We start from the raw sequence: 19,359 nt of genomic DNA, 5'->3' as shown, positions 1-19,359 counted from the left end.
GTTGAGACGGACTTGCAACACTCGCTCGCTACCTCACTCCTTCCCTACCCGGCTGTGTGTTTCTACCACCAAACACGCCCTGTGCCTCTGTTACACCCTCGCCTATGTCCCGCTACCGCAACACTCGAGGAAACAAACCAACAGCTCGGGGTACACTCGTTGCCCAGCGGAGCAGCTCGCTCAAACCTTCCCTCTCTTGAGTCGCCTTCCTCTCTCGCCTCACCAACTCCCCCCAGCTTGACAGCCGACTTGGCCGCTTTCGGATTAACCGGTTCTTAACCGGGGTCAAGCTCCAGCCCTGCAGCATCCCAAGGTCCCACGAGGGCCAGGTTTGGCCGGCGGTCGTGGAGCTCCTCGTCACGTCAGATTGACATGACGGAAGGCGAGAGGTTCCTCTCCACCCGTTTTTGCCGCGAGGGGGACCTTGCCCTGACCGGTCATCTCCTTGCAACCTCACAGCTTCACTCTCGCCGCTCGAGGTCCGCTCCCTGCTCTGTTTAGCTAACGTGCTAAAATGCCAGCCAGCCAGCTGGCCAGCTTCTCCCCACGCATGGCCCGCGCATCCAAGTCAGTCCCATGTATGCAAGCGCACGCACACTCACTGCCTCTCTCTCACACAATCGAGGGCGATGGGGCCGCTGATTCGTCCCCAACCCCATGTTCCTGTGCGATGACCTGCTGTGTGGTCGCAGCTAGACCCAGCAGGTAAGGAGGAGCTCCCATGCTTCCCGCTGGCCGCCGCCGCTGCTGCTCCGACTCCCGACTTCTAGCTTCACCTCTTCTTCCCTCTTCTCTCGTCCCTTTTTCTCCTCTTCCTAACTCAACCTCGACCGCTACTCGCCAGCTACCCATCTTCAATCGACATCACCATAGTCTTCCCCATCATCGCATACGCTTAACGACACTCGAGTACAGACATTGAGCCCCATATCTACGACCAACTGCTATAGGATTGATCGCGCACTGTGCGCCTGAGAATACACAACTTTACGTCATCGCCATGGACCCCATTCCCGCTGGAATTGCTCCCGCCGCTGTTGGCGCCGACAAAGGTGAGTGCGAAGCAGAGACGAAGGTCTCCTGATCGTCTCGACTCGACACGACAGAGTTGATGTTTGCGCCTTCTTGCCGGATTAACACTGCTTGCTGTGCGAATGAGGAGGCATCTACCCGTCGCCATGCGCCCACCCATCATGCTCAGACCCCCATGCGCTAACGCCGTTTCCCGACCGCAGTCCCGGAGACTGTCGCAACCACGACCAGCCTTGACACCAAGCCTACGGAGTCTGTAGCCGCCGAGACAAAGCCCGTCGAAGAGAAGAAGGACGAGGAGAAAGACGCGAAGAAGGAAGAAACTGCGCCAGCGCCCGAGACATCAGCCGCCGAATCCGCGAAGTTGAATGGACCTCCTGCGCTCGCTCCACCAGCTGACGCGCCAACCGCGGCAGACAGTGCCGCCGGTGCGCCAAAGCCTGCTTTCATTGAAGAAGTTCCCGACAAGGACGGCCCGGTCGCGACGACCGGGGTCGAAGAACCCAAGTCTATTCTCGCCGAGCAGTCGGCCGCGACATCTGCGCCTTCCGCCTCGGCTGCCGAGCCTGAGAAGAAATCGGTTGAAGAGCCCAAACCCATTCCTGCTGAGAAGCCGGCCGTGACATCTACGCCCGACGCTTCTTCTGCTCCTGCTGTCGAGCCCGTGAAGAAGTCGGTAGAGGAGCCCATTCCTCAGGAGCCCGCCAAAGAGCCTACAGTTGAGGACGAGCCGGTCAAGGAGCCCATTACCGAGAAGCCCGAAGCTGTCAACGGTGCTGCGACCAAGGATGTCGAGATGACGGGCGCCCTTAACGATGCCGAACCTGCTGGTGCTGGTGAGCGCGAAGCTGCGCCGCAGAGTATCGCGTCGGAGGCCAAGGCCGGCGACAAGCGCAAGGCGGATGACCCCGCCGAGACCAACGGAGCCAATGGCACCAACGGAGTCGAGAAGGCGTCTGAGGACAAGCCAGCCGAGAAGAAGGCCAAACGGGGCCCTGGCCGTCCTTCTTCGAACGGGGCTGCGAAGCAGTCGCCGAAGAAGGACTCGCCCAATAAGGAGAAAGAGTCATTCGGCCACAAGGTGGCCAGGAACGTGAAGAAGGTCATGCCGGCCGTTGGCAGGACTGAGCGCAAGACTCGCTCCCAGGGTCCTGCTTGAAATGATGGACATGTTCGTTGTGCGGAAATTGGTTAACGTGGTTTCAACTTTTCCCCAGTCAAAAAGGCAGTCAAGCAACAAAAAGTCCTCCGGTCGGGGCTCGGACTAAGCCAACCGCGCGGGTGTGTTTCCTATTCCTGCAAAGTTCATGATGGGTAGGTAAAAAGGTGGCGCGGATCAAGTCAATTGGAACTTCTCTTTCCTTGTTTCGTTTTTGGTTTTTAGGTACAGGTGTCAGTCAACGAGAAGGAGGGGAGAACGCTGTAAATACTACGGTGCCTTTGCATTTGCAACTTGTCAACCACGATTCGATCACGGATGTCATGTCTGCCCCGGCGACTGATATGTTCTACTGGCTTGCGGGATATTGGGAGATGGCGGGATGAAAACGAGTGTCTTTGTTCGTTGTCTCGGCCACCAGCTGTGTTCCCTCGCATGTGCTCTGCTTACTATCGGGACGATACGACGTGCTAGTTGTGAACCCTGTTCGTCAGAAGTTATTTTTTACTCATTCAAAAATTGACATCAATACGGGCCAGACGAAGTCTGTTGATCCGAGTCATCGGCATGTGCAATGGGCCCAACAGGAGAGAGAGGGAGAGAGTTTGGCGATGTGGGATCGACAGATCAAAGAGGTGGGCGATGACGTCTTTCGGGGACCCAGTGGCCGCTGGGCATGTTCGGTCCAGACCGTGACAGAATCTGAGGGGCGGAGGAGGTCCCACCAACCGCGTCACCGAGGGGCGAGTGCCAAGGGTTCGCCGATCACCATCGAGGACCACGCAATGGGTAGCGAAGCCCTTGATAGCGCAGAAGGCGCATTGCGTACTTGTCTCGTCGGATACCTCTTGAAGTGCAGTGTACCTGAATTGAGTATCGGTCGGGTCGGGAATGCAGATGGAAAGAGTCGGAGCTTCACTAGTTGAATAGGGGGCCATGCGCGATGGGAAACAAGATGTTTATCCGAGCGAACCCCACCTCGAGCGAGTCGTGATGAATGCAACATCCGAATGGGAAAGTCCTAAAGGCGGCAAGAGGGGGAAAAAACACGCATTGGCGCTAAGCGGTATCGAGAGCAAGCGGATCGTTCGTGAACGCCATTAACGGGGATGGCGGCGACGGCTTGACGGGCGTGGTAAGCCACGAGGAAGGGCTTGGGAATTTGAAAGGGAAGACAGAGAGATGTCCATTGCCTTGACTGTGACGTAAGGGCGCAAAACGGGCCGGTTCTCTGAGGTGGTCCCCCTACACCATTCCGTTTCCGTATATTCTGGGGGTTTCCTTGGGGGTATGTTAGTTAGTTCCTTTTAGGGGGCACAGGGTTGCGTATTCTGGAATATGGGAGGGCTTCTTTTCAAGTGGGATGTATCACCGGGTGTGAGCGGCTGCGTGGGCGGGCGAGTTGGGACGAGAACGAGCTGGTTCGCGGTTACTACGGGAAAATGAAATGCTTGTTTTCAACCCTCGCGAGTCTGTAAAGCGCATTCGAGGGGGATCCCAACCAGCGTGGCTAAGTGTTTGTGGGCTAGTTTACAGCCAGCTAGAAGAATACTCGTCTTCTTTGAACGCGGGCAGGCGATCCCTCGCGTCCACGATCAATTGCTAAGGGTGGCAGTGGCCTATGCATTGAGTTTGATCCGTTCGGCTGCTGCTCGAATCTCCTCCGGACACCGGGACTGTCTATTTGCCTGGCGTGCTCGTACGAAGTACATACCTGTACAACATTGCTCTCTCCACAAAAGCCCTTCCCCTCCAAATTCCCAAGGTCCCCCTTATGAAGGACTGCTTCCCCTCAATGCACAGCCCTGTTACGGCTCTGTACCTAGGGTCCTCTCCCCCGTGTGCCCTGAGAAGCGTCCTTCGTTCGGTATTTGGTTCTTGCGGGGAGGAGTGACCCCCTTTTCACTCAACTAACTTGACACCACCCCGGTGCAAGATGTCGCTTGACAATGCGGCGAGATGAGAGAGAGATGAAGGGCCGTGGCCGAGGTGCCGCTCTTCCGTGTTATGTAGTGACGTGGTACTCAACAAAGAGGGGGAAAACGTGAACTTGACGGCGGCATCTCCAAAATCGAGGGGGCAGACTACAGCAGCAGACTTTTCCCTCATGTGGAATGATGGCATTTTCGCCTCTGCGGTGGCACACGCACGCGAGCAGCTAGAACGCTTCCTCCCAAGGTGCAGCATATCTCTGGTCTTGTTCTGGAAGAAGAACAACCCGGGCTTCGATGTCGTCCCGCCTCGTATTCATCGACCGCAACGCCATGCCATTCTCAGCAGAGCGCAGGACCTTATGCGGTCTAGGACTCTTTTTTTCTTTTTTTTTTTTCAACAAGGGGGAGGGAGGGACGCTCCCCAGGTTGTGTCCCTTTTGTGCAGACTGCCAGCGTGATGATGTGGGTGAGTGGGTGAGGGTGCCGGCAGCACAATGCCGGCCCACTTAGGGAGTCAAAAATAGACACAGCCACAGCGAACGGCGGCCCCGCCGAAGGTGCACACTAGGTATCTACCAAAGGCACACGTACTTGGGGAGGGAATAGTATGTAAGGGAGGCAGTCCATGCTCCCTTCAGCACCTCAAGTTGACCCGAGCTTGGCTGGATGCCAGTGAAAGTCAGCAAGAGAAATCATAAGAAGAGAGAGGCCAGAGTCGGATTGGTGGAGCTGTACTTTTGTCTCTTGGGATGGCAGTCGTTGTTTGTTTTGCCAAACTGCCTAATCAGACCGTCTGATGTCCGGCGTCGTGTGTGATTCCGTCCATGGGACTGGAGGACCCTGACACGCACCGGCTGCTGATGACTACCTGTACCTACAAATTCAATCTTGGGTAGGCATTCGTACCTTGTATCAAGTAAAGCTCAGGTGCACATGTTCTTCTCGGGCTTTGCATTTTCAACGCGCGTTGCGGCGTTCCTGCAGCTGTTGGTGGATTAAGACATGCAGGCAGACAGACAACATGAAGGAGCTGAAAATTCTGCGCCGACGAAAGATGCTGGCAGCATAACTCATGCGGTTCATCATTCAGCCATTCTGCAACGCTATATCGAGATGACCCAAGGGAGGAAGAGAGAGGCGAACAGTGATTGAGTGAGCAATCACGCTTGAACGAGAAAGGTAAATGACCTGAGCAGCAGGTACACAAAGGTACCTACCTACCTACCTACCTACCCATCAACAGCACTGCTCATCCTGGTAATGGTGGGTCGGATTCCCATATAGTGGATCACGCTTCCTCGAATCCCATTAGCGTAAGAATTGGTAGTGCCCTGCGGCGAGCCAATCCCCTCCGCCGGGATCTCTTACGCGTGCTCAGTTCACTTGTTTTTATTCCATTTTTATTTTTTATGTTTTCCTAGGTTAGTGGAGTTTGTGGTTTTTTCTCAGTCGACGGGGACCGAGACCAGCAAATGGCCCGGTGTCAAGCACGCTGCACCCTCCTCTCCAGCGATACACCCGGATATCGGCGCATCCAAAAGACTGGGATGTGCCAGGAGTGACATACGCAATCCTCTCCCAGGTATCCTATCCTGTCCTATCTCGTGCTTCCCTCTGAATCCCTCTCCTCCTCATTCGCCCTCTCCGTCCCCTACCGTCCCCTACCGTCCCCTACCGCCGCTCTGCCACATTATCCCGTACTTTACCTCATCTCACTTCACCTTGAGGACCGACCTGAACTTCACACCCTTCAACACTCGTTTGAGATCCCTCCTATCCTTCTTTTGTCCCAACTGCTCCCCCCTCCACCTCCCCGCGATCTCGCCGACCTTCCGCCAGTCGTTCGTTTTCTTCGTTCATCCCCTCTTCTTTCCTCTCTCGACGACATCTGCAGCTCCACTGTCTCCCAACCCGAACCGCGCGCTCCGGGAACATCGCCGCTCCTCTCGAGATTACAGAACGAACACCCGACGATCCATAGGCCTTCCCCCGACTCTCGTTGCGGCACCTCGCGCCATTCACTTGTCGTTCAGACGCTTTGTTACGCCCCGGCCGGTCTTTGTGCGCCCGCCATCGCCTCTACGAAAGGCCAAAACGAAACGTCCTCTAACTTGCGACGTCAAGGGAATATAGTAGAAGTACATTCGGCGAGCTTCGTTGCACCTCTCCTAAAGGAACATTGCGAGCGACCCTCTGATCCGCATTCCTCCTTTCTAAAGCGCCGCTGCTCGATCGAATCCCTCTTGCAAGATAATATCGCCAACGGGGACCTCCGTCATCGCCTTCTCCGCCCAAGGCACATAGAGACGCATCTCAACCCCCACGCCCCAAGGGGGCACCGACTGCCAAAATGAGCCAAGATGCAGGCAAACAGCTGTTGGACTTGATAAAGAATCCCTACAGTGAACAGGTAGACGAGCAGCTTCCCCCGACCGCCGGTTGTTCTGCAATGTCCTGCGGATACTGACTGCCAAATAGCTGCAAAAGAACTCCGTCTGGGCTGCCTTGGCCACTTCTCTCGGCGTCACCGTCGCCATTGCCCTTACCTTCTCCTTTCTTCGACCTTACAACCAGTCCGTCTACGCGCCCAAGCTCAAACACGCCGATGAGAGAAATGCCCCTCCGCCGATAGGCAAGAAGATCTGGTCATGGATCCCGCCGCTGTGGAAAACGACCGAGACGGAACTGGTTCATCATGTCGGCATGGACGCCACCCTCTTCCTGCGTTTCGTCCGCATGTGCGTCTACATGTTCAGCACCATCTCCGTCTTCTGCATCGCCATCTTGATCCCCACCTATCTGTCCAACCGCGCCCAGGACATTGACGGTAGCTGGCTCGATGCCATTACACCCATAGCCGTATGGGGCGATGCGTATTGGGCCCAAGTCGCCGTCGCCTACATGATCACCTTCACTGTTATGGGCTTCTTGTGGTGGAACTACCGCAAGGTTTTACTGCTCCGCCGCAAGTACTTTGAGAGCGAAGAGTACCAGAACAGTTTGCACGCGCGGACGTTGATGGTGAGTAGCGCTGAATCGATGGCCGTTCTTGAGTCGGAACTGACTCTTAGTAGCTGTACGACATTCCCAAGGACAGATGTTCGGACGAGGGCATTGCGAGAATCATCGACGAAGTCGTGCCTGCTTCTTCCTTCTCCCGCACTGCCATTGCTCGAAACGTCAAGGACCTTCCAAAGTTGATCGAGCAGCACAATCAGACGGTCCGCAAGCTGGAACAAGTGCTGGCAAAGTACATGAAGAAGCCCGACCAACTCCCGGCAGCTCGTCCAATGTGCAAGCCCTCCAAGAAGGACCCCTCGTTCGCCACGTATCCCAAGGGTCAAAAGGTCGACGCCATCGAGTACCTGACGCAGCGGATCAAGGAGTTGGAGATCGAGATCAAGGAAGTCCGGCTCAGCGTCGACAAACGGAGTACCATGCCCTACGGGTTCGCCAGCTACTCCGATATCGCCGAGGCTCACAACATCGCCTACGCCAGCCGCAAGAAGCACCCGCATGGCGCAACCATCACCCTTGCCCCGCGCCCGAACGACATCATCTGGGACAACCTGCCCCTCAGCCCTTCGGTCCGCCGGTGGAGACGTATTGTCAACAACCTTTGGATCGCACTACTCACTTTCGTGTGGATTGCGCCCAACGCCTTGATCGCCATCTTCCTCATCAATTTGAACAACCTTGGCAATGTGTGGAAGGCGTTTCGGATCGAGCTTGCAAGGGACCCGAATTGGTGGGCTATCGTCCAGGGTATCGCGTCCCCTGCGCTAATGTCGCTTGTCTATCTCGTCCTTCCTATGATCTTCCGTCGCCTGTCTATGAAAGCCGGTGATCAGACCAAGACGGGTCGCGAGCGTCACGTCATGGCCAAGCTCTACGCTTTCTTCGTCTTCAACAATCTCATCGTCTTCTCGCTCTTCAGCGCTATATGGTCCTTTGTGTCCGCCGTCGTGTCCGAAACAAACGAAAAAAGCACCGACGCCTGGCAGGCCATCATCGACCAGAACCTTGCTACCACACTCTTTACGGCCTTGTGCAAAGTCAGCCCTTTCTGGGTCACCTGGCTCCTCCAGCGCAACCTTGGCGCCGCTATTGATCTCGCCCAGCTCTGGACCCTCGTCTACAGCTTCTTTGTGAGAAAGTTCTCGAGCCCGACGCCCCGAGAGCTGATTGAGCTCACGGCGCCGCCTTCGTTCGAATACGCCATGTACTACAACTATTTCCTCTTTTATGCGACGGTCGCCCTGGGCTTCTCTGGCATCCAGCCTTTAGTCCTGCCGGCTGCCACGTTGTACTACGGAATCGACTATTGGCTCAAGAAGTATTTGCTACTCTACATTTTCGTCACCAAGACCGAGTCGGGAGGCATGTTCTGGCGTGTTCTCTTCAACCGCATGCTGTTTGCCGTCTTCCTGTCGAACTGTGTCTTTTTCCTCAGCGCCTGGGCTAGAGCCGACTGGGCCTACCATAGCCAGGCCTTGGCCATTGCCCCTCTGCCCGTTCTCCTGATAATCTTCAAGGTCGTCTGCTCCAAAGTGTTTGACGACAAAATTCACTACGTCTCGACGACCAACGTTGCCAAACACCCCGAGGCTGGCATGCAGAAGGAGGCGCGCCTACGCAGCGAGCGCTTGGCATCGCGTTTCGGCCACCCTGCGTTGTACAAGCCGCTTATCACGCCCATGGTGCACCAAAAGGCGCAACCTTACCTGCACATCGTTTACAAAGGTCGTCTCTCGGACGGCCGCGAGGTGAACGCCGGCGACATGATGAGCGTCTCGGGCTACTCGGATACTTACGCAATGGACCCCATGAACTCGGGCAAACCCGGCAAGTCCGCGAATGTGCCCGGCTTCGAGTTCGTTTCGGAGTCGAACCTCGATTTCGAATTCTATAAGAACAGAGCAGAGTTCGCAGATGAGCATGGTCAGGGAGATCTTTTCGGCCGTGACCCTGACATCATGCGTCCAGGCACGCCCGGATCCATGTCCGACTTCGGCTCCCGCCCCGGAACCCCTACCGGTGCCCCTTTGCAGGGCGGCATGACCGGTCAGCAGCGGCGCGATGTCTCTGGCCAGTCCGGATTCTCGGCCTACCGTCCTACCCCGCCTTCCGGCTACATGTCCCCCGTCGGCAGTGGACAGCAGTCCCCGACGAGACTGGGCTCACCACAGGCCGGCTTCGCTCAACAGGCGACCATGGGTGACCGGTCGCGCAGCCCCTTGTACAACATCAACAGCAATGGGAGCGACACGGCGCTTGTTCGCAATGCCGCAGGCATGCCCATAAGCGCGCCGACGCCGGGCCCGACCGTGGGTGTGCTGGGCGGCGGACCGAGGGGGTATAGTGGACTCCCGCAGGCCGACGCAGACACGTTCGACCAGGACCCGACCCAGTACGACTACTTCCGCGGGTCGAGACGCCCCCCCAACGACGGGTGGTGAGATGACAGAATAACGTGATGACGGGCTTTTCCTTTGTGAGCGAAAACGGAGCGAAGGATCGATTCACGCGGTTCGGCATCTGGTCTCCGTGTGAGTGATTGCATTGCATTCGGCGTTGATTTGCGAGGACAAGGAGTTGGATTTGGGATCGAAATGTTCCGCATAGGATGCAGATGTGGTCCCCTGGAGAGCATCACCGGACCCTCGACGTTCTTTACTCCATCTATCAAAATGGTAATGATCAAAGAGACGAGACATAGACTGAATATTGCATGGGGCTTTTCAACGCCTCCTTCACCAACTCCCCCGGCACGACGCCGGCGGGAATGGATTATAGATTTAATGAGTAACTCCTTCGAAGTCATCAAGATTGCGCTGGTATTCGTCCGGTGCCATGATGTCAATGCTCGTCTGGCACAGACCTCCAAGAGCATCCCCGCTTAAGTATCACCGTTCCCACGAAAGTTTCAAGTTTCTAAAGAGGGGTGTATAGAAGTGATATATTATTGATGAGCTTCGAACTAGTTGGTGTACCTGGTGATGACTGTGCAAATGATATTCCCTGCTTCGTCTATGAGAGCAGGGCATCTATATTTATACATATTTAAGCTGGTTATTAAAGTCTAATACACCCCCGTCGACTAGGCAGACTTCTCTTACAATACCTAGGTAGGTTGACCAAGTCGGGGGCCCGCATCACACCACATTAGGGACCAGCTTCCGGAAGGCCCGCAATAGCCGCCCGTTCATCTGGCACCTGCGCGGCATCTCAGTTGACTTTCTTGGCGAAATTGTCGCTTTCGCAGGGGTCACGTTGCAGATTTCTACAATCAAACCGCAGCGAACAGGCCCAAAAAAGTATCTCCAGCGGAGAAGAGGGGGTAAACGAAGCCAACCAGAGGGGACCGAGCCATCAAAGAGGGTCATGTTTCCGACAACGGGGGAGAAGAAAAGGAACAGGGTTTGATTTCCACCTTGTTTATAGTCAAAGCCGTTCGTGGGCCATGGGCCTCCGTAGCAACATCACCTTCATTTTCCTCCCGTTAACACTCCAACGTACCGAGGCGCCACTTAGCTTAGTTGTACGCAAGATGTCTGATGACAACGCTACGGCTCCCGCCGGGACTGGAGACGATGTAACCCCTGTGACCGCCCCGGCCTCTCACGCCGTTGCGGGTGACAACGACGACATTCTCGCGGTCGATGCGGTAAGGGTTTCTCTGAATTCATCACGATTTTACCCGCTGGCTGATCGATCCCGAACCCCTCACTCAGGAGACGGAAGATACCTCGTCAATCACATACGTAAGTTCCAGGGATCCATCAGTTTCTCGCACCAATAGGACGTTGACACGGAGACGGAGACCAACGGACTGACCAAACGCCCAGGGGAGTCTTGCCTCGTCGACAACAAGTGTGACCAGCTCGGTTCTCGGGTATCGACTGGAGAACGGACGGACGTACCATGCCTACAAGGAAGGGAGTGAGTCCACCAACGCCAACGAGCAGCGGAGGGCTCTCGCAGCACACCGTGCAAACCTACTCACCTTTGGCGCAGAGTACCTGATGCCCAACGATGATAGGGAAATCGACCGATTAGGTATGATCTCCGGGACGTTGAGGGAGAACGTCGATTCCCTTGTGCGCCTGTGACTGAGAGAGAGTACGTACCGCAGACTTGCAGCATAACCTGTTCATCCGTACGTTTGATGACCGGCTCGGGACGGCGCCGCCCAATGAGCCTGGTGCGAATGTTGGACGGGTCCTGGATGTCGGAACGGGCTCGGGATCCTGGGCCATCGATTTCGGCGATGAGCATCCCGAGGCTGAAGTGAGCGCTAAGGCGGGATGGTCCCTTGTCTAGGTGAGGTTGGGCACTGACTTTTCGATAATAGGTCCTTGGCGTTGATTTGTCCGCCGTTCAAGTCACAATGTATGCCGCTTTCCACGTTTTCAAATATCAGCTTGTGGCATACGCCATCTATTTGTCTTTCTTGTTCTTTCTACTTGTTTGTGAGGTTGACGCGTCGCTCACAGGGTGCCGCCCAACGTGAGGTTCGAAATCGACGACATCGAGGAGCCCTGGACTTTTTCGCGGCCCTTTGACTATATCCACAGCCGAGCGATGACGGGGAGCATCGCCAACTGGAGGAAGTACATCCAGAGCTGCTACGAGTCAGTCGCGCACTCCGCGCAATCCCCATCGTGTTGCCATCCTATCTGACGGCATGTGCCCCAGCAACCTGAAGCCCGGGGGCTACTTCGAGCTCAACGACGTCGACGCCTGCCCCGTCTCCGACGACGGTACGCTGGTCGAGGACTCGGCCCTCATGAGAGCCGCACGCCTGTGCCTCGAGGCCATGGTCGTCCTCGGGGCCCCCTACGAGGAGTTTGGCCGGCTCGGGGCCGTCATGCGGGAGGTCGGCTTCGAGGACGTCCGCCTGCAGCGGTTCCGGTGGCCCACGAACGGCTGGCCCCGGGACCCGAAGCACAAGGAGCTCGGGTACTGGAACTACGACAACCTCGCGCCCAACGTCGAGGCGTTCCTGATGGCGCCCCTGACGCGGGCCCTGGGCTGGACGAGGGAGGAGGTCCTCATCCTCGCCATGGAGGTTCGCAAGGACCTGGGGAACAGGAACATCCACGCCTACTACAACATGTGAGAGGCTCCCCCGACTCCCATCGGAAAATAACCCCCCCCTTTTTTTTTTCCCCTTCTTCTTTTCACATTCCTCTCTTCTTGTTCCCTTTTCGTTCGTTCTTTTTCCCACGCCCCTTATCCACCCTACTCCTTCTTCTCCGTCATACTAACTATGGATAGCTGGTCCATCTATGGAAGAAAACCTTCCGCTGCCACGGCTACTCGGACAGCCGCCGCTTGAGCCGCTTGAGTGCGCCAAGGTTGGCATAGATACCACTGTGAATAGTAATGCGCGGGGCTCAAATCAAGAAGCTAGAAGCATTTACGGCATGGAAAGAGAGTTGTATCCTGGGGACCCTCATCCATCCGTCGTAAGTCATACGACGACTATAATCCGGAACTGAGATCCCTAGCAAGTACAGTAAAGAAAGGTGCCGCTCCTCGAGAAACCGGTTTCCTGACTTACTCACTCACGGGCGCCAACCACTTGTCAAGTCCAGTCAGGGCTGGAAGTCGGAACCGCGGCAACGAGCATGCAAACTACCATTACTAATGACGGTTGTTCCTGTCGCCACTGTCTTTGTTCGCGTTCATTTGCTCAGGGAGTTGGGTTGGGGGTGGTGTGCTGGGCAAAGCTGGGCAAGATGGGATAAGATGCACCTCAGACCGATTTCTCAGCCATCGGACATGGGTCACGACTATATGCGCGTTGGTCCTCGCATCAACGACTGGCGGCTAGACAGCAAGAATGGACACCATTGGATTCCGAATCTCTTGTAGCTCTTTCGAGCAAAGGTAGAACGGCGCCAGAAGGCCGTCGAGTATATCCCGCCAACCCCTATCATACTATCATTTATAGCTGCTTGCAAGTTGACGAGTCCGCAAACATGATGCACATAGGCGTTGACAGCGAGACAAACGTGCAAAGAGGCACTCTCATTCTTCTCTCACATGATTGTCGCATTCTCTTTCTAGCCTCGAGTCTGGATGTTGGCAAACAACCTTCCCTTCAGACAGCCGCCGACTTTGAAGCAAAGACACTCAATTCTTGAAGATTCTTTGCATATTTGAAGGATTAGAAGTCAACATGCTCTGTAGACTACAGACTGCGGTTTCGACCTCAATGACTGCCCCACGTGTCTGAAGGTTCTACGGTCCCAAGGGACAGCCATCAACCCTAAGCTCGGAAGGACCTTGTGAGATCGCACTTTTCTTTATAAGTATCTCTAGCCCTCAGGTAAAGAGAGGAGATCTAGAAACGGACAGTCAGTGCAACCACCAATGTAAACAAATCTTCGAGTTGATCGGTTCGCTGCTGCATCAAATCCTTCCCATCAAGAAACATCGCCTCGTCACTTTCTCAGATCATGGAGGATACGAACAGCAACGGAAGCGGGGGGCAGAAGGTGGAGGAACCCTGCGGCTGTCTGGAAATCCTGTAATATCCTACTCCGCCCACGACCACCAGCACACCACTGACAGAGACGCAGGGCGCCCCAGAGGATCATAACCCTTAGGACCAGCGGCCAGGAGTACCTGGTCCACGAGAACATCTTGACGCGTAGCTCGCACTACTTCCGAAAGTGCCTCCTTAATAGGTCGCAGTTCGTCGAGGCGCGCACCGGCATCATCGCCTTCGACGACGTCGACCCAGTATCCCTGAGACACTACATCAACTTCGCGTACCACCAGAGCTTCTTCTCCGGCCCTGGCATCCCGAAATCGCACCGCCAGCCCGGCGGCTGCGTCGCGAACCTGGCCAGGGTCTACCGGCTGTGCGACAGGTTCCTCGACGCGGCGCTGCAGAGGGATGTGGGAAATACTCTGGTGTTTGTCCTCGATTACAGAACGCCGTCACCGCCGCCGCCCGGTCAGAAGGCGCCGGACCTAGGGATGTGGATCGCCGACTACGCCGAGGGCTACGAGATGCTTGACTCCGGGGACAGCGGGCAGCAGCTTCTGCGGGAGAGGCTGCTCGGCTCGTTCTGCAAGCACTTCCCGCTGTCCCAGTTCCGGGAGCACTCTGAGGCGGTCGCCCACCATCACCAGTTCAGCTTCGAGCTGAGTCGGCGGTTTGCGGATATGCTCCATGTGCAAGCGAATACAATTCAGAGATTGAACAGAAAACGGTAACGGACTTACATGTGGAATAGGGAGATGAGTTGAACCGGGGTCCAGCAAATCTTCCAGTCTGTGTTCGTTTGTTACTTGTTGGGGGGTCCGAGGTTTGCGGACTTTTTTATCCCAAGTGGATATGGTATGACTGATATGACGGAGTTGGTTTGCCGAAAAATGCGTTGTTCACTACGGACAATAAAAAGGAACCTGATCACAGCAGTATTTTGATCCTTAAAAGCTCGTAGACCCTCCTCCGACCAACACGTGCTCATCATAGGTGAAACCTCCCTGCAGAACCCCGACGTTATTATCTATTCCTGTTTCCCTTCCCCTTCAGTTTCAGCGTGTTTGTGCACTAATTCGACATGAAATTGACCTTTTCATGCAAAAAAAGGAGAGTTTCGGAGCTGATTGCTCAGTACCTTAGTCGCTGTCATCGCCGTCGCTGTAGCCGTCATCGCTGTAGCCGTCATCGCTGGAACCGCCGTCGCTGGAACCGCCGTCGCTGCAGTAGCCCCCGCCGTCATCGTCATAGCCGTTGCCGTCACAATCATAGCCATACTCGCAGGCGACGTCGGCTTCATCGTAGGTTCCCACATTACCATCACCATCTTCCTGTCCATCTACATCGTCATGGTCCAAGTCGCCGTCATCGTCACGATCATAACTAAAGTCATGTCCGCTGCCATCGGGGTTGCCGCCATCATAGTCGTCGTCGTCGTCGTCGTCGTCGTCACTGCTGTCGTCTGGGTAAGAATACGAGGGCATGACTGACATGTGACTCGTTCTGTTGTAAAGACGGCTGATCTCTGCATTTGTGGTGGCTTGCAGGGTCGCCAACTGACTGCCGCGCGTCTGGTTCTGATATCTCAGCCTCTCCACCTCGCGCGACTGCACTTTGACTTTTGCCTTGAGACTGGACTTCTTCTTCGCAAGACAAGATGAGAAGGCGCTTAGGAATTCTTCGCTTTTCGAGAGAACGGGAACAATGTCAAAGGCATGCTCAGTCGGTACCTTGTCGCAAAGGATCTCGACCAGTCGGGTTTTCATGAAATTCTGGTCCGCTCTGTCCTTGTCCAAGACGTCGTAGGCATTCCTGAGGACCTTCGTCCACCATATCCTTCCAACCGGTGTCTCCGGGTTCATCGTGCGATGCTCTTTTCTTCGGGGCTGGTCGAGCTTCGAGAAAGGCTTTTGAAGTGCTCGTGGTCCAGGCAGTTCGGCAGAACAACTTCCATGCTCGGCGAAATAAAAGATTTCGTTTCTTAGCTCGGCAAGAAGAGATGTGTTCAAGAAACGGTCGGCCATCTGGTACAGGTTGACCACTGCCGCAAGACCACTTCCGGGCGCGGTGAGGCTGTCGTCTTTGAATAAGATCGGTGCCGTGTCGATTCGCTTGCCAGCGTCCCTCAAGTAGACCATATGCAGGTAGAAACCGAAGAGCTCGGGCTCGATATCGTCGAACACAATAGTCGAGGTGCGAGCCTCGACGAAGGCAGGGTTCGTGAGACAGGCCCTGAAGTATTCCGAGTCTTTGACGAGGATAGATTTGCGGAAGGAGAATGACTTATCGCCGCATTTGAGGTTGACTAACTCTTTCGGTTCCCTGTAGAATTCAATACGTGATCAGTGCTGGAACATGATGAGTATCACCAGGTAGGGTCAATACACTTACGGTGCCAGGAAGAACCAGGCCGGGCCATCCTTGCTGGCTGTGGTAACATGGCTGCCTTGAGGTCTACCTTTACTGTTTCTCATTGCGGAGGAACTCGACTGTGTGATAATGGGCGATGGTGGCGGGAGGAGGCGAGAGGGAGAAGTTGGAGGTGGAGGAGATGAGGAGTGTGATGCGGGGGGGCAAACAAGCCAATCTGTTCCATGCCCGTTTGACACAAAAAACGGGAAGGAGGCAGAATCACATGACGCAAACTCAAACGGAACATGGCAGGAAGCTGAAGGCAACCAAAGGAAGGCACATTTTGGACCACCACTGCTTTTCACAGAAGGTGAGGGCAACGTCCGGATGCGGAAGTACCTGGGGGATACAGGCTGCGAGGCTCTCTCTTCATTACCGCAATCACCATGGGTATTACACATGGCCCAGAACCCAGCATACCTAAATGAGAAAACGATCGTTATTACACATCTTTAGATAAATGGCGTGGATGTAATAAACGAGGAATGTGTAGCCAAGAAAGACGGTGGGAACAAACTTCAAGAGGACAGCAGCCTCATGTTGCTGTGCCATAACTGTGTGATGCCCAGAACGTGCTGTCCATCAGGTCCCAACGACCTGCATCGAGAGGATCCTCGTCACCGAACTCTAGCCCCGGTGGATTGAAGAAGTCGTTTGTAGGTTGCGAAGTGACTGCAAGCCGTGTCTTCTCGCTCAGCTCCTTACAAGCGCCATGGATCCGCTTCAACCTGTCATCGTCCGTGGCCTTGATAAGGCGCTCGAGGAGGAGAAGCGCCGAGTCGACGTTGCTCTGGTCCGTCAGCCGACACGGGTTGTCCGGGCATGCGAGGTTGTTGACGGTGATGAACATGACGCTCGTGAGATACCCACACGATACTAGCCTGCGAGAAAGAAGTCGAGTCAGCGTCAGCATTAGGACGCCAACTACCCCCCTCTCCCCCGTCCAAATTCGTTATGCGGGAGGCGATCGAGGACGTACCATGTGAGGGCAGAGTCGGCCTCTGGCGTCGCCGCGTAGAGCTCCATACACGTCCGCGCCTGCGCGACCAGTTTGTCCCAGCAGCTCGGAAGCCGAGCAGCCAGGTCGGACCGCACGGCGAGCGTCTGCCCCTTGCTGCAGTTGAGGATATCCTGCATCCACTCCATGTGGTGCGAGTCAGTGTGGTGCGTCGTCGCGACGAGCTGGAGGTGGGTGTAGTGCATCAGCGAGAGGTAGCGGAGGTACTCGTTCGACACCGTCCCCGCCACGAGGTGCGGCTGGAAGTCGGCGGGTATGGCGCTTAGCCAGCTATCCAGCATCGCCCGGATCCGGAGCGTGTTTTGCCGGCGCTCATGTTCCGGCAGCTTGAGCGCGCGCACGGACCTGAGCATGTAGTAGAGCTTGCCTTCGATGTGGGCCAGTTGGATGCGGCTGCGGAAGTAGTTGAAGACCTGGCCCGACAAGCCAAAGATCAGACCGGATCCGTCTGGAGGGTTGATGCTCGGGAGGTCCACGTCGATATCGCAGTCTTGATGGATCGGCGGCTGCGACGTTCTCATTGCCAGGTCGCGGTCGAGGATATAGGCGACCCAGAAGACCCGGGTTCTCTGGAGGACCTCGTCCGGTTCGAAGCCCCCATCGTGGACGTTGGTGTGCAGCTTGAGCGTCTGGGCCAGTCGCATGGCCGTCGCGATCATGATCGAAGCCGGGCCCTGGTCGGCAGAGCCGTGGAACACCAAGACCAATCCTAAGATAATCTGCAGGACCAACAGACTTGGCTCGTTGATGACTAACCTGTTTAAGACCGATTGAACGTTGTTGATATAAAGCTGCATGTTCTGCGTCTCCTCCAAGCTGGAGGCGTACGAATGCCGGCGCGCGAGCGCGAGGACGATATTGACGGCTGCCCACGCGTCCGGTTTGCGGTGGGCAGGGTACGCGTACCATCCGCGGAGCATATTCATGAAGGTTTTCTTCTCGAACAACGGCAAGAGCTGGTTCGAGTTCTGGAAGTAGTCCTCTATTGTCGGAAGAACATGGCGGAGCGGCGGCAGAGTCCTTGAGTTGGCTTCTTGTGTACAGATGTTTGAACCTTGGCCTGTTGATGAGGACGCGGGGGAATTACTGGACGACGGTCCAGTATTGTGAGCCCATGGTTGATCAAATTCGTAGATCTGAGACTGCAGACTAAGCTCAACAGGCTTCACGGCCAGGTTTTGAGTAACCTGTGCTAGGGTCTGCGTCTGCTGGTTTTGGCCTTCTAGCTGCGCCAGCCGGGCCTCCAACATCTCGATCTTCTTAAGACTGGAGCCCGCGTATGTATTGTCAACTATCACTCTGTAAGTGCCTTACGAAGGAACATGTCCCACTCACTGGTTCGCGTTGCTGGCAGTCGCCCTGCTCGGGCCGGTGTAAGTGCATTCCGAGTTGTACAGCTTGCAGCCCGAACAGCGGGGTTGCTTTGCGTCGCATTTGATCTTTTTGTTGTAGCATAGATCACAGGCCTACGCAAGATACGGTGAGCAATTCGTCATCTTTGCGCACCCCAGCAAGCTGCAAGGCGAAAGGAGAGGGGACGGGGGGTCGCCCACCTTCCTCTGCCTGACCCTTTTAGGCCTCGATGTCTCCATGAGTTGCAGTGAGTTGTGGGGTCCGGTCGGATTGGGGGCGATAGAGCGGACCTCGATGCTGTAGGGCAGGTGTTTAACTTTGTGAAGCAATCGCTTCCGACTACTGTTGCAACTCGGATGACCAAGCGGGTGAGGAACAAGTGGCTCACGTCACGAAGCTGACAGGAGGTCGTCGGAGGAGTCGCTTGGTCCGCTTATTAATCCACGTATCCACCTTGACTCGATCGAGGAGAGCTCAGAAATCCTTCGGAGGCAATCGAGAACATCATTACATAATCAATCACATAGGAAAATAACAGCAGCCAACCCTGTTTCCAAGCTGATAAAGGATTACAAAAAGCTAGCAGGACGAGACAGCGAAGTTCTGTGCAGCAAAACGACGAGCCCAAAGGCAAAAGAAGACAAAATACGACGTTGGCCTGATTCGAACAGACGCTCCCGAAGGAACAAGATTTCGAGTCTTGCGCATTAGACCACTCTGCCACAACGCCGAGTCCAACCTACTGGATTGTGAGGTTGATGGACAGAGACGTGCATAACCAGCCCAAGTTGGGTAAGTTAGATCCCTAAGAATCGCTTAATCCTGTCTCAGCCATTGTAGGTCTTCTGCACGAATGTCTCTCGGGTCATTATGTATTAAAATCCGAGCATACAACGCAGGGCCGCATGTTCACAGTCTCGACGATGTCATTTGTGTTGATAGAGACGTG

General features: G+C 55.4%; 8 protein-coding genes across 8 annotated transcripts; 5 read left to right on the top strand and 3 right to left on the bottom strand.

The window, feature by feature from the left end:
• The first annotated feature begins 772 nt into the window (after positions 1–772).
• CDEST_09659 (uncharacterized protein) lies at positions 773–3,141 on the top strand. The gene is made up of 2 exons (XM_062925818.1): positions 773–1,052; positions 1,236–3,141. Exons 1-2 carry the CDS (start codon positions 1,001–1,003, stop codon positions 2,189–2,191), a joined length of 1,008 nt encoding a protein of 335 aa, XP_062781869.1. The 5' UTR covers positions 773–1,000; the 3' UTR covers positions 2,192–3,141.
• On the bottom strand, positions 2,702–3,129 carry CDEST_09660 (uncharacterized protein; the record flags this gene model as incomplete). Its single annotated transcript, XM_062925819.1, has 1 exon — positions 2,702–3,129. One exon carries the CDS (start codon positions 3,127–3,129, stop codon positions 2,704–2,706), a length of 426 nt encoding a protein of 141 aa, XP_062781870.1. The 3' UTR covers positions 2,702–2,703.
• A 1,641-nt stretch (positions 3,142–4,782) lies between the features above and the next one.
• CDEST_09658 (uncharacterized protein) lies at positions 4,783–5,123 on the top strand. Its single transcript, XM_062925817.1, has one exon. The coding sequence runs from the start codon at positions 4,792–4,794 to the stop codon at positions 4,939–4,941; it is 150 nt and encodes a 49-aa protein (XP_062781868.1). The 5' UTR covers positions 4,783–4,791; the 3' UTR covers positions 4,942–5,123.
• A 467-nt stretch (positions 5,124–5,590) lies between these two features.
• On the top strand, positions 5,591–9,926 carry CDEST_09657 (Putative CSC1/OSCA1-like, 7TM region, CSC1/OSCA1-like, cytosolic domain-containing protein). Its single transcript, XM_062925816.1, has 3 exons — positions 5,591–6,535; positions 6,604–7,146; positions 7,200–9,926. Exons 1-3 carry the CDS (start codon positions 6,476–6,478, stop codon positions 9,582–9,584), a joined length of 2,988 nt encoding a protein of 995 aa, XP_062781867.1. The 5' UTR covers positions 5,591–6,475; the 3' UTR covers positions 9,585–9,926.
• A 749-nt stretch (positions 9,927–10,675) lies between these two features.
• Positions 10,676–12,466, top strand: CDEST_09656 (Putative S-adenosyl-L-methionine-dependent methyltransferase superfamily; the record flags this gene model as incomplete). Its single annotated transcript, XM_062925815.1, has 9 exons — positions 10,676–10,792; positions 10,860–10,889; positions 10,974–11,067; positions 11,143–11,184; positions 11,261–11,415; positions 11,480–11,517; positions 11,622–11,759; positions 11,824–12,243; positions 12,406–12,466. 9 exons carry the CDS (start codon positions 10,676–10,678, stop codon positions 12,464–12,466), a joined length of 1,095 nt encoding a protein of 364 aa, XP_062781866.1.
• A 1,126-nt stretch (positions 12,467–13,592) lies between these two features.
• CDEST_09655 (Putative BTB/POZ domain-containing protein) lies at positions 13,593–14,358 on the top strand (the record flags this gene model as incomplete). The annotated part of the gene is made up of 2 exons (XM_062925814.1): positions 13,593–13,663; positions 13,716–14,358. The coding sequence occupies 2 exons, from the start codon at positions 13,593–13,595 to the stop codon at positions 14,356–14,358; spliced, it is 714 nt and encodes a 237-aa protein (XP_062781865.1).
• Positions 14,359–14,766: 408 nt separating this feature from the next.
• Positions 14,767–16,101, bottom strand: CDEST_09654 (Putative BTB/POZ domain-containing protein; the record flags this gene model as incomplete). Its single annotated transcript, XM_062925813.1, has 2 exons — positions 14,767–15,949; positions 16,019–16,101. The coding sequence occupies 2 exons, from the start codon at positions 16,099–16,101 to the stop codon at positions 14,767–14,769; spliced, it is 1,266 nt and encodes a 421-aa protein (XP_062781864.1).
• Positions 16,102–16,452: 351 nt separating this feature from the next.
• CDEST_09653 (uncharacterized protein) lies at positions 16,453–18,794 on the bottom strand. Its single transcript, XM_062925812.1, has 4 exons — positions 18,611–18,794; positions 18,393–18,523; positions 17,019–18,323; positions 16,453–16,920 (listed from the first exon to the last, which is right to left on the bottom strand). The coding sequence occupies exons 1-4, from the start codon at positions 18,647–18,649 to the stop codon at positions 16,575–16,577; spliced, it is 1,821 nt and encodes a 606-aa protein (XP_062781863.1). The 5' UTR covers positions 18,650–18,794; the 3' UTR covers positions 16,453–16,574.
• Between the last annotated feature and the right edge of the window lie 565 nt (positions 18,795–19,359).

The sequence above is a fragment of the Colletotrichum destructivum genome, chromosome 6 (assembly GCF_034447905.1).
Source record: "Colletotrichum destructivum chromosome 6, complete sequence".
NCBI classification, from domain to species: Eukaryota; Fungi; Ascomycota; class Sordariomycetes; order Glomerellales; family Glomerellaceae; genus Colletotrichum; species Colletotrichum destructivum.
Note: the sequence above shows the minus strand (reverse complement) of the source record. Positions and strands in the feature narration are given on the sequence as shown.

Coding starts and splice junctions, on each gene's coding strand:
- CDEST_09658 (XM_062925817.1), top strand. CDS start 4,792: ATGCCAGTGAAAGTCAGCAAGAGAAATCATAAGAAGAGAGAGGCCAGA.
- CDEST_09657 (XM_062925816.1), top strand. CDS start 6,476: ATGAGCCAAGATGCAGGCAAACAGCTGTTGGACTTGATAAAGAATCCC. Junction 6,536..6,603: donor AGAATCCCTACAGTGAACAG/GTAGACGAGCAG, acceptor ACTGCCAAATAG/CTGCAAAAGAACTCCGTCTG. Junction 7,147..7,199: donor TGCACGCGCGGACGTTGATG/GTGAGTAGCGCT, acceptor GACTCTTAGTAG/CTGTACGACATTCCCAAGGA.
- CDEST_09659 (XM_062925818.1), top strand. CDS start 1,001: ATGGACCCCATTCCCGCTGGAATTGCTCCCGCCGCTGTTGGCGCCGAC. Junction 1,053..1,235: donor CGCTGTTGGCGCCGACAAAG/GTGAGTGCGAAG, acceptor TCCCGACCGCAG/TCCCGGAGACTGTCGCAACC.
- CDEST_09653 (XM_062925812.1), bottom strand. CDS start 18,649: ATGGAGACATCGAGGCCTAAAAGGGTCAGGCAGAGGAAG. Junction 18,324..18,392: donor ACTGCCAGCAACGCGAACCA/GTGAGTGGGACA, acceptor CGCGGGCTCCAG/TCTTAAGAAGATCGAGATGT. Junction 16,921..17,018: donor GCCGACTCTGCCCTCACATG/GTACGTCCTCGA, acceptor TCTTTCTCGCAG/GCTAGTATCGTGTGGGTATC.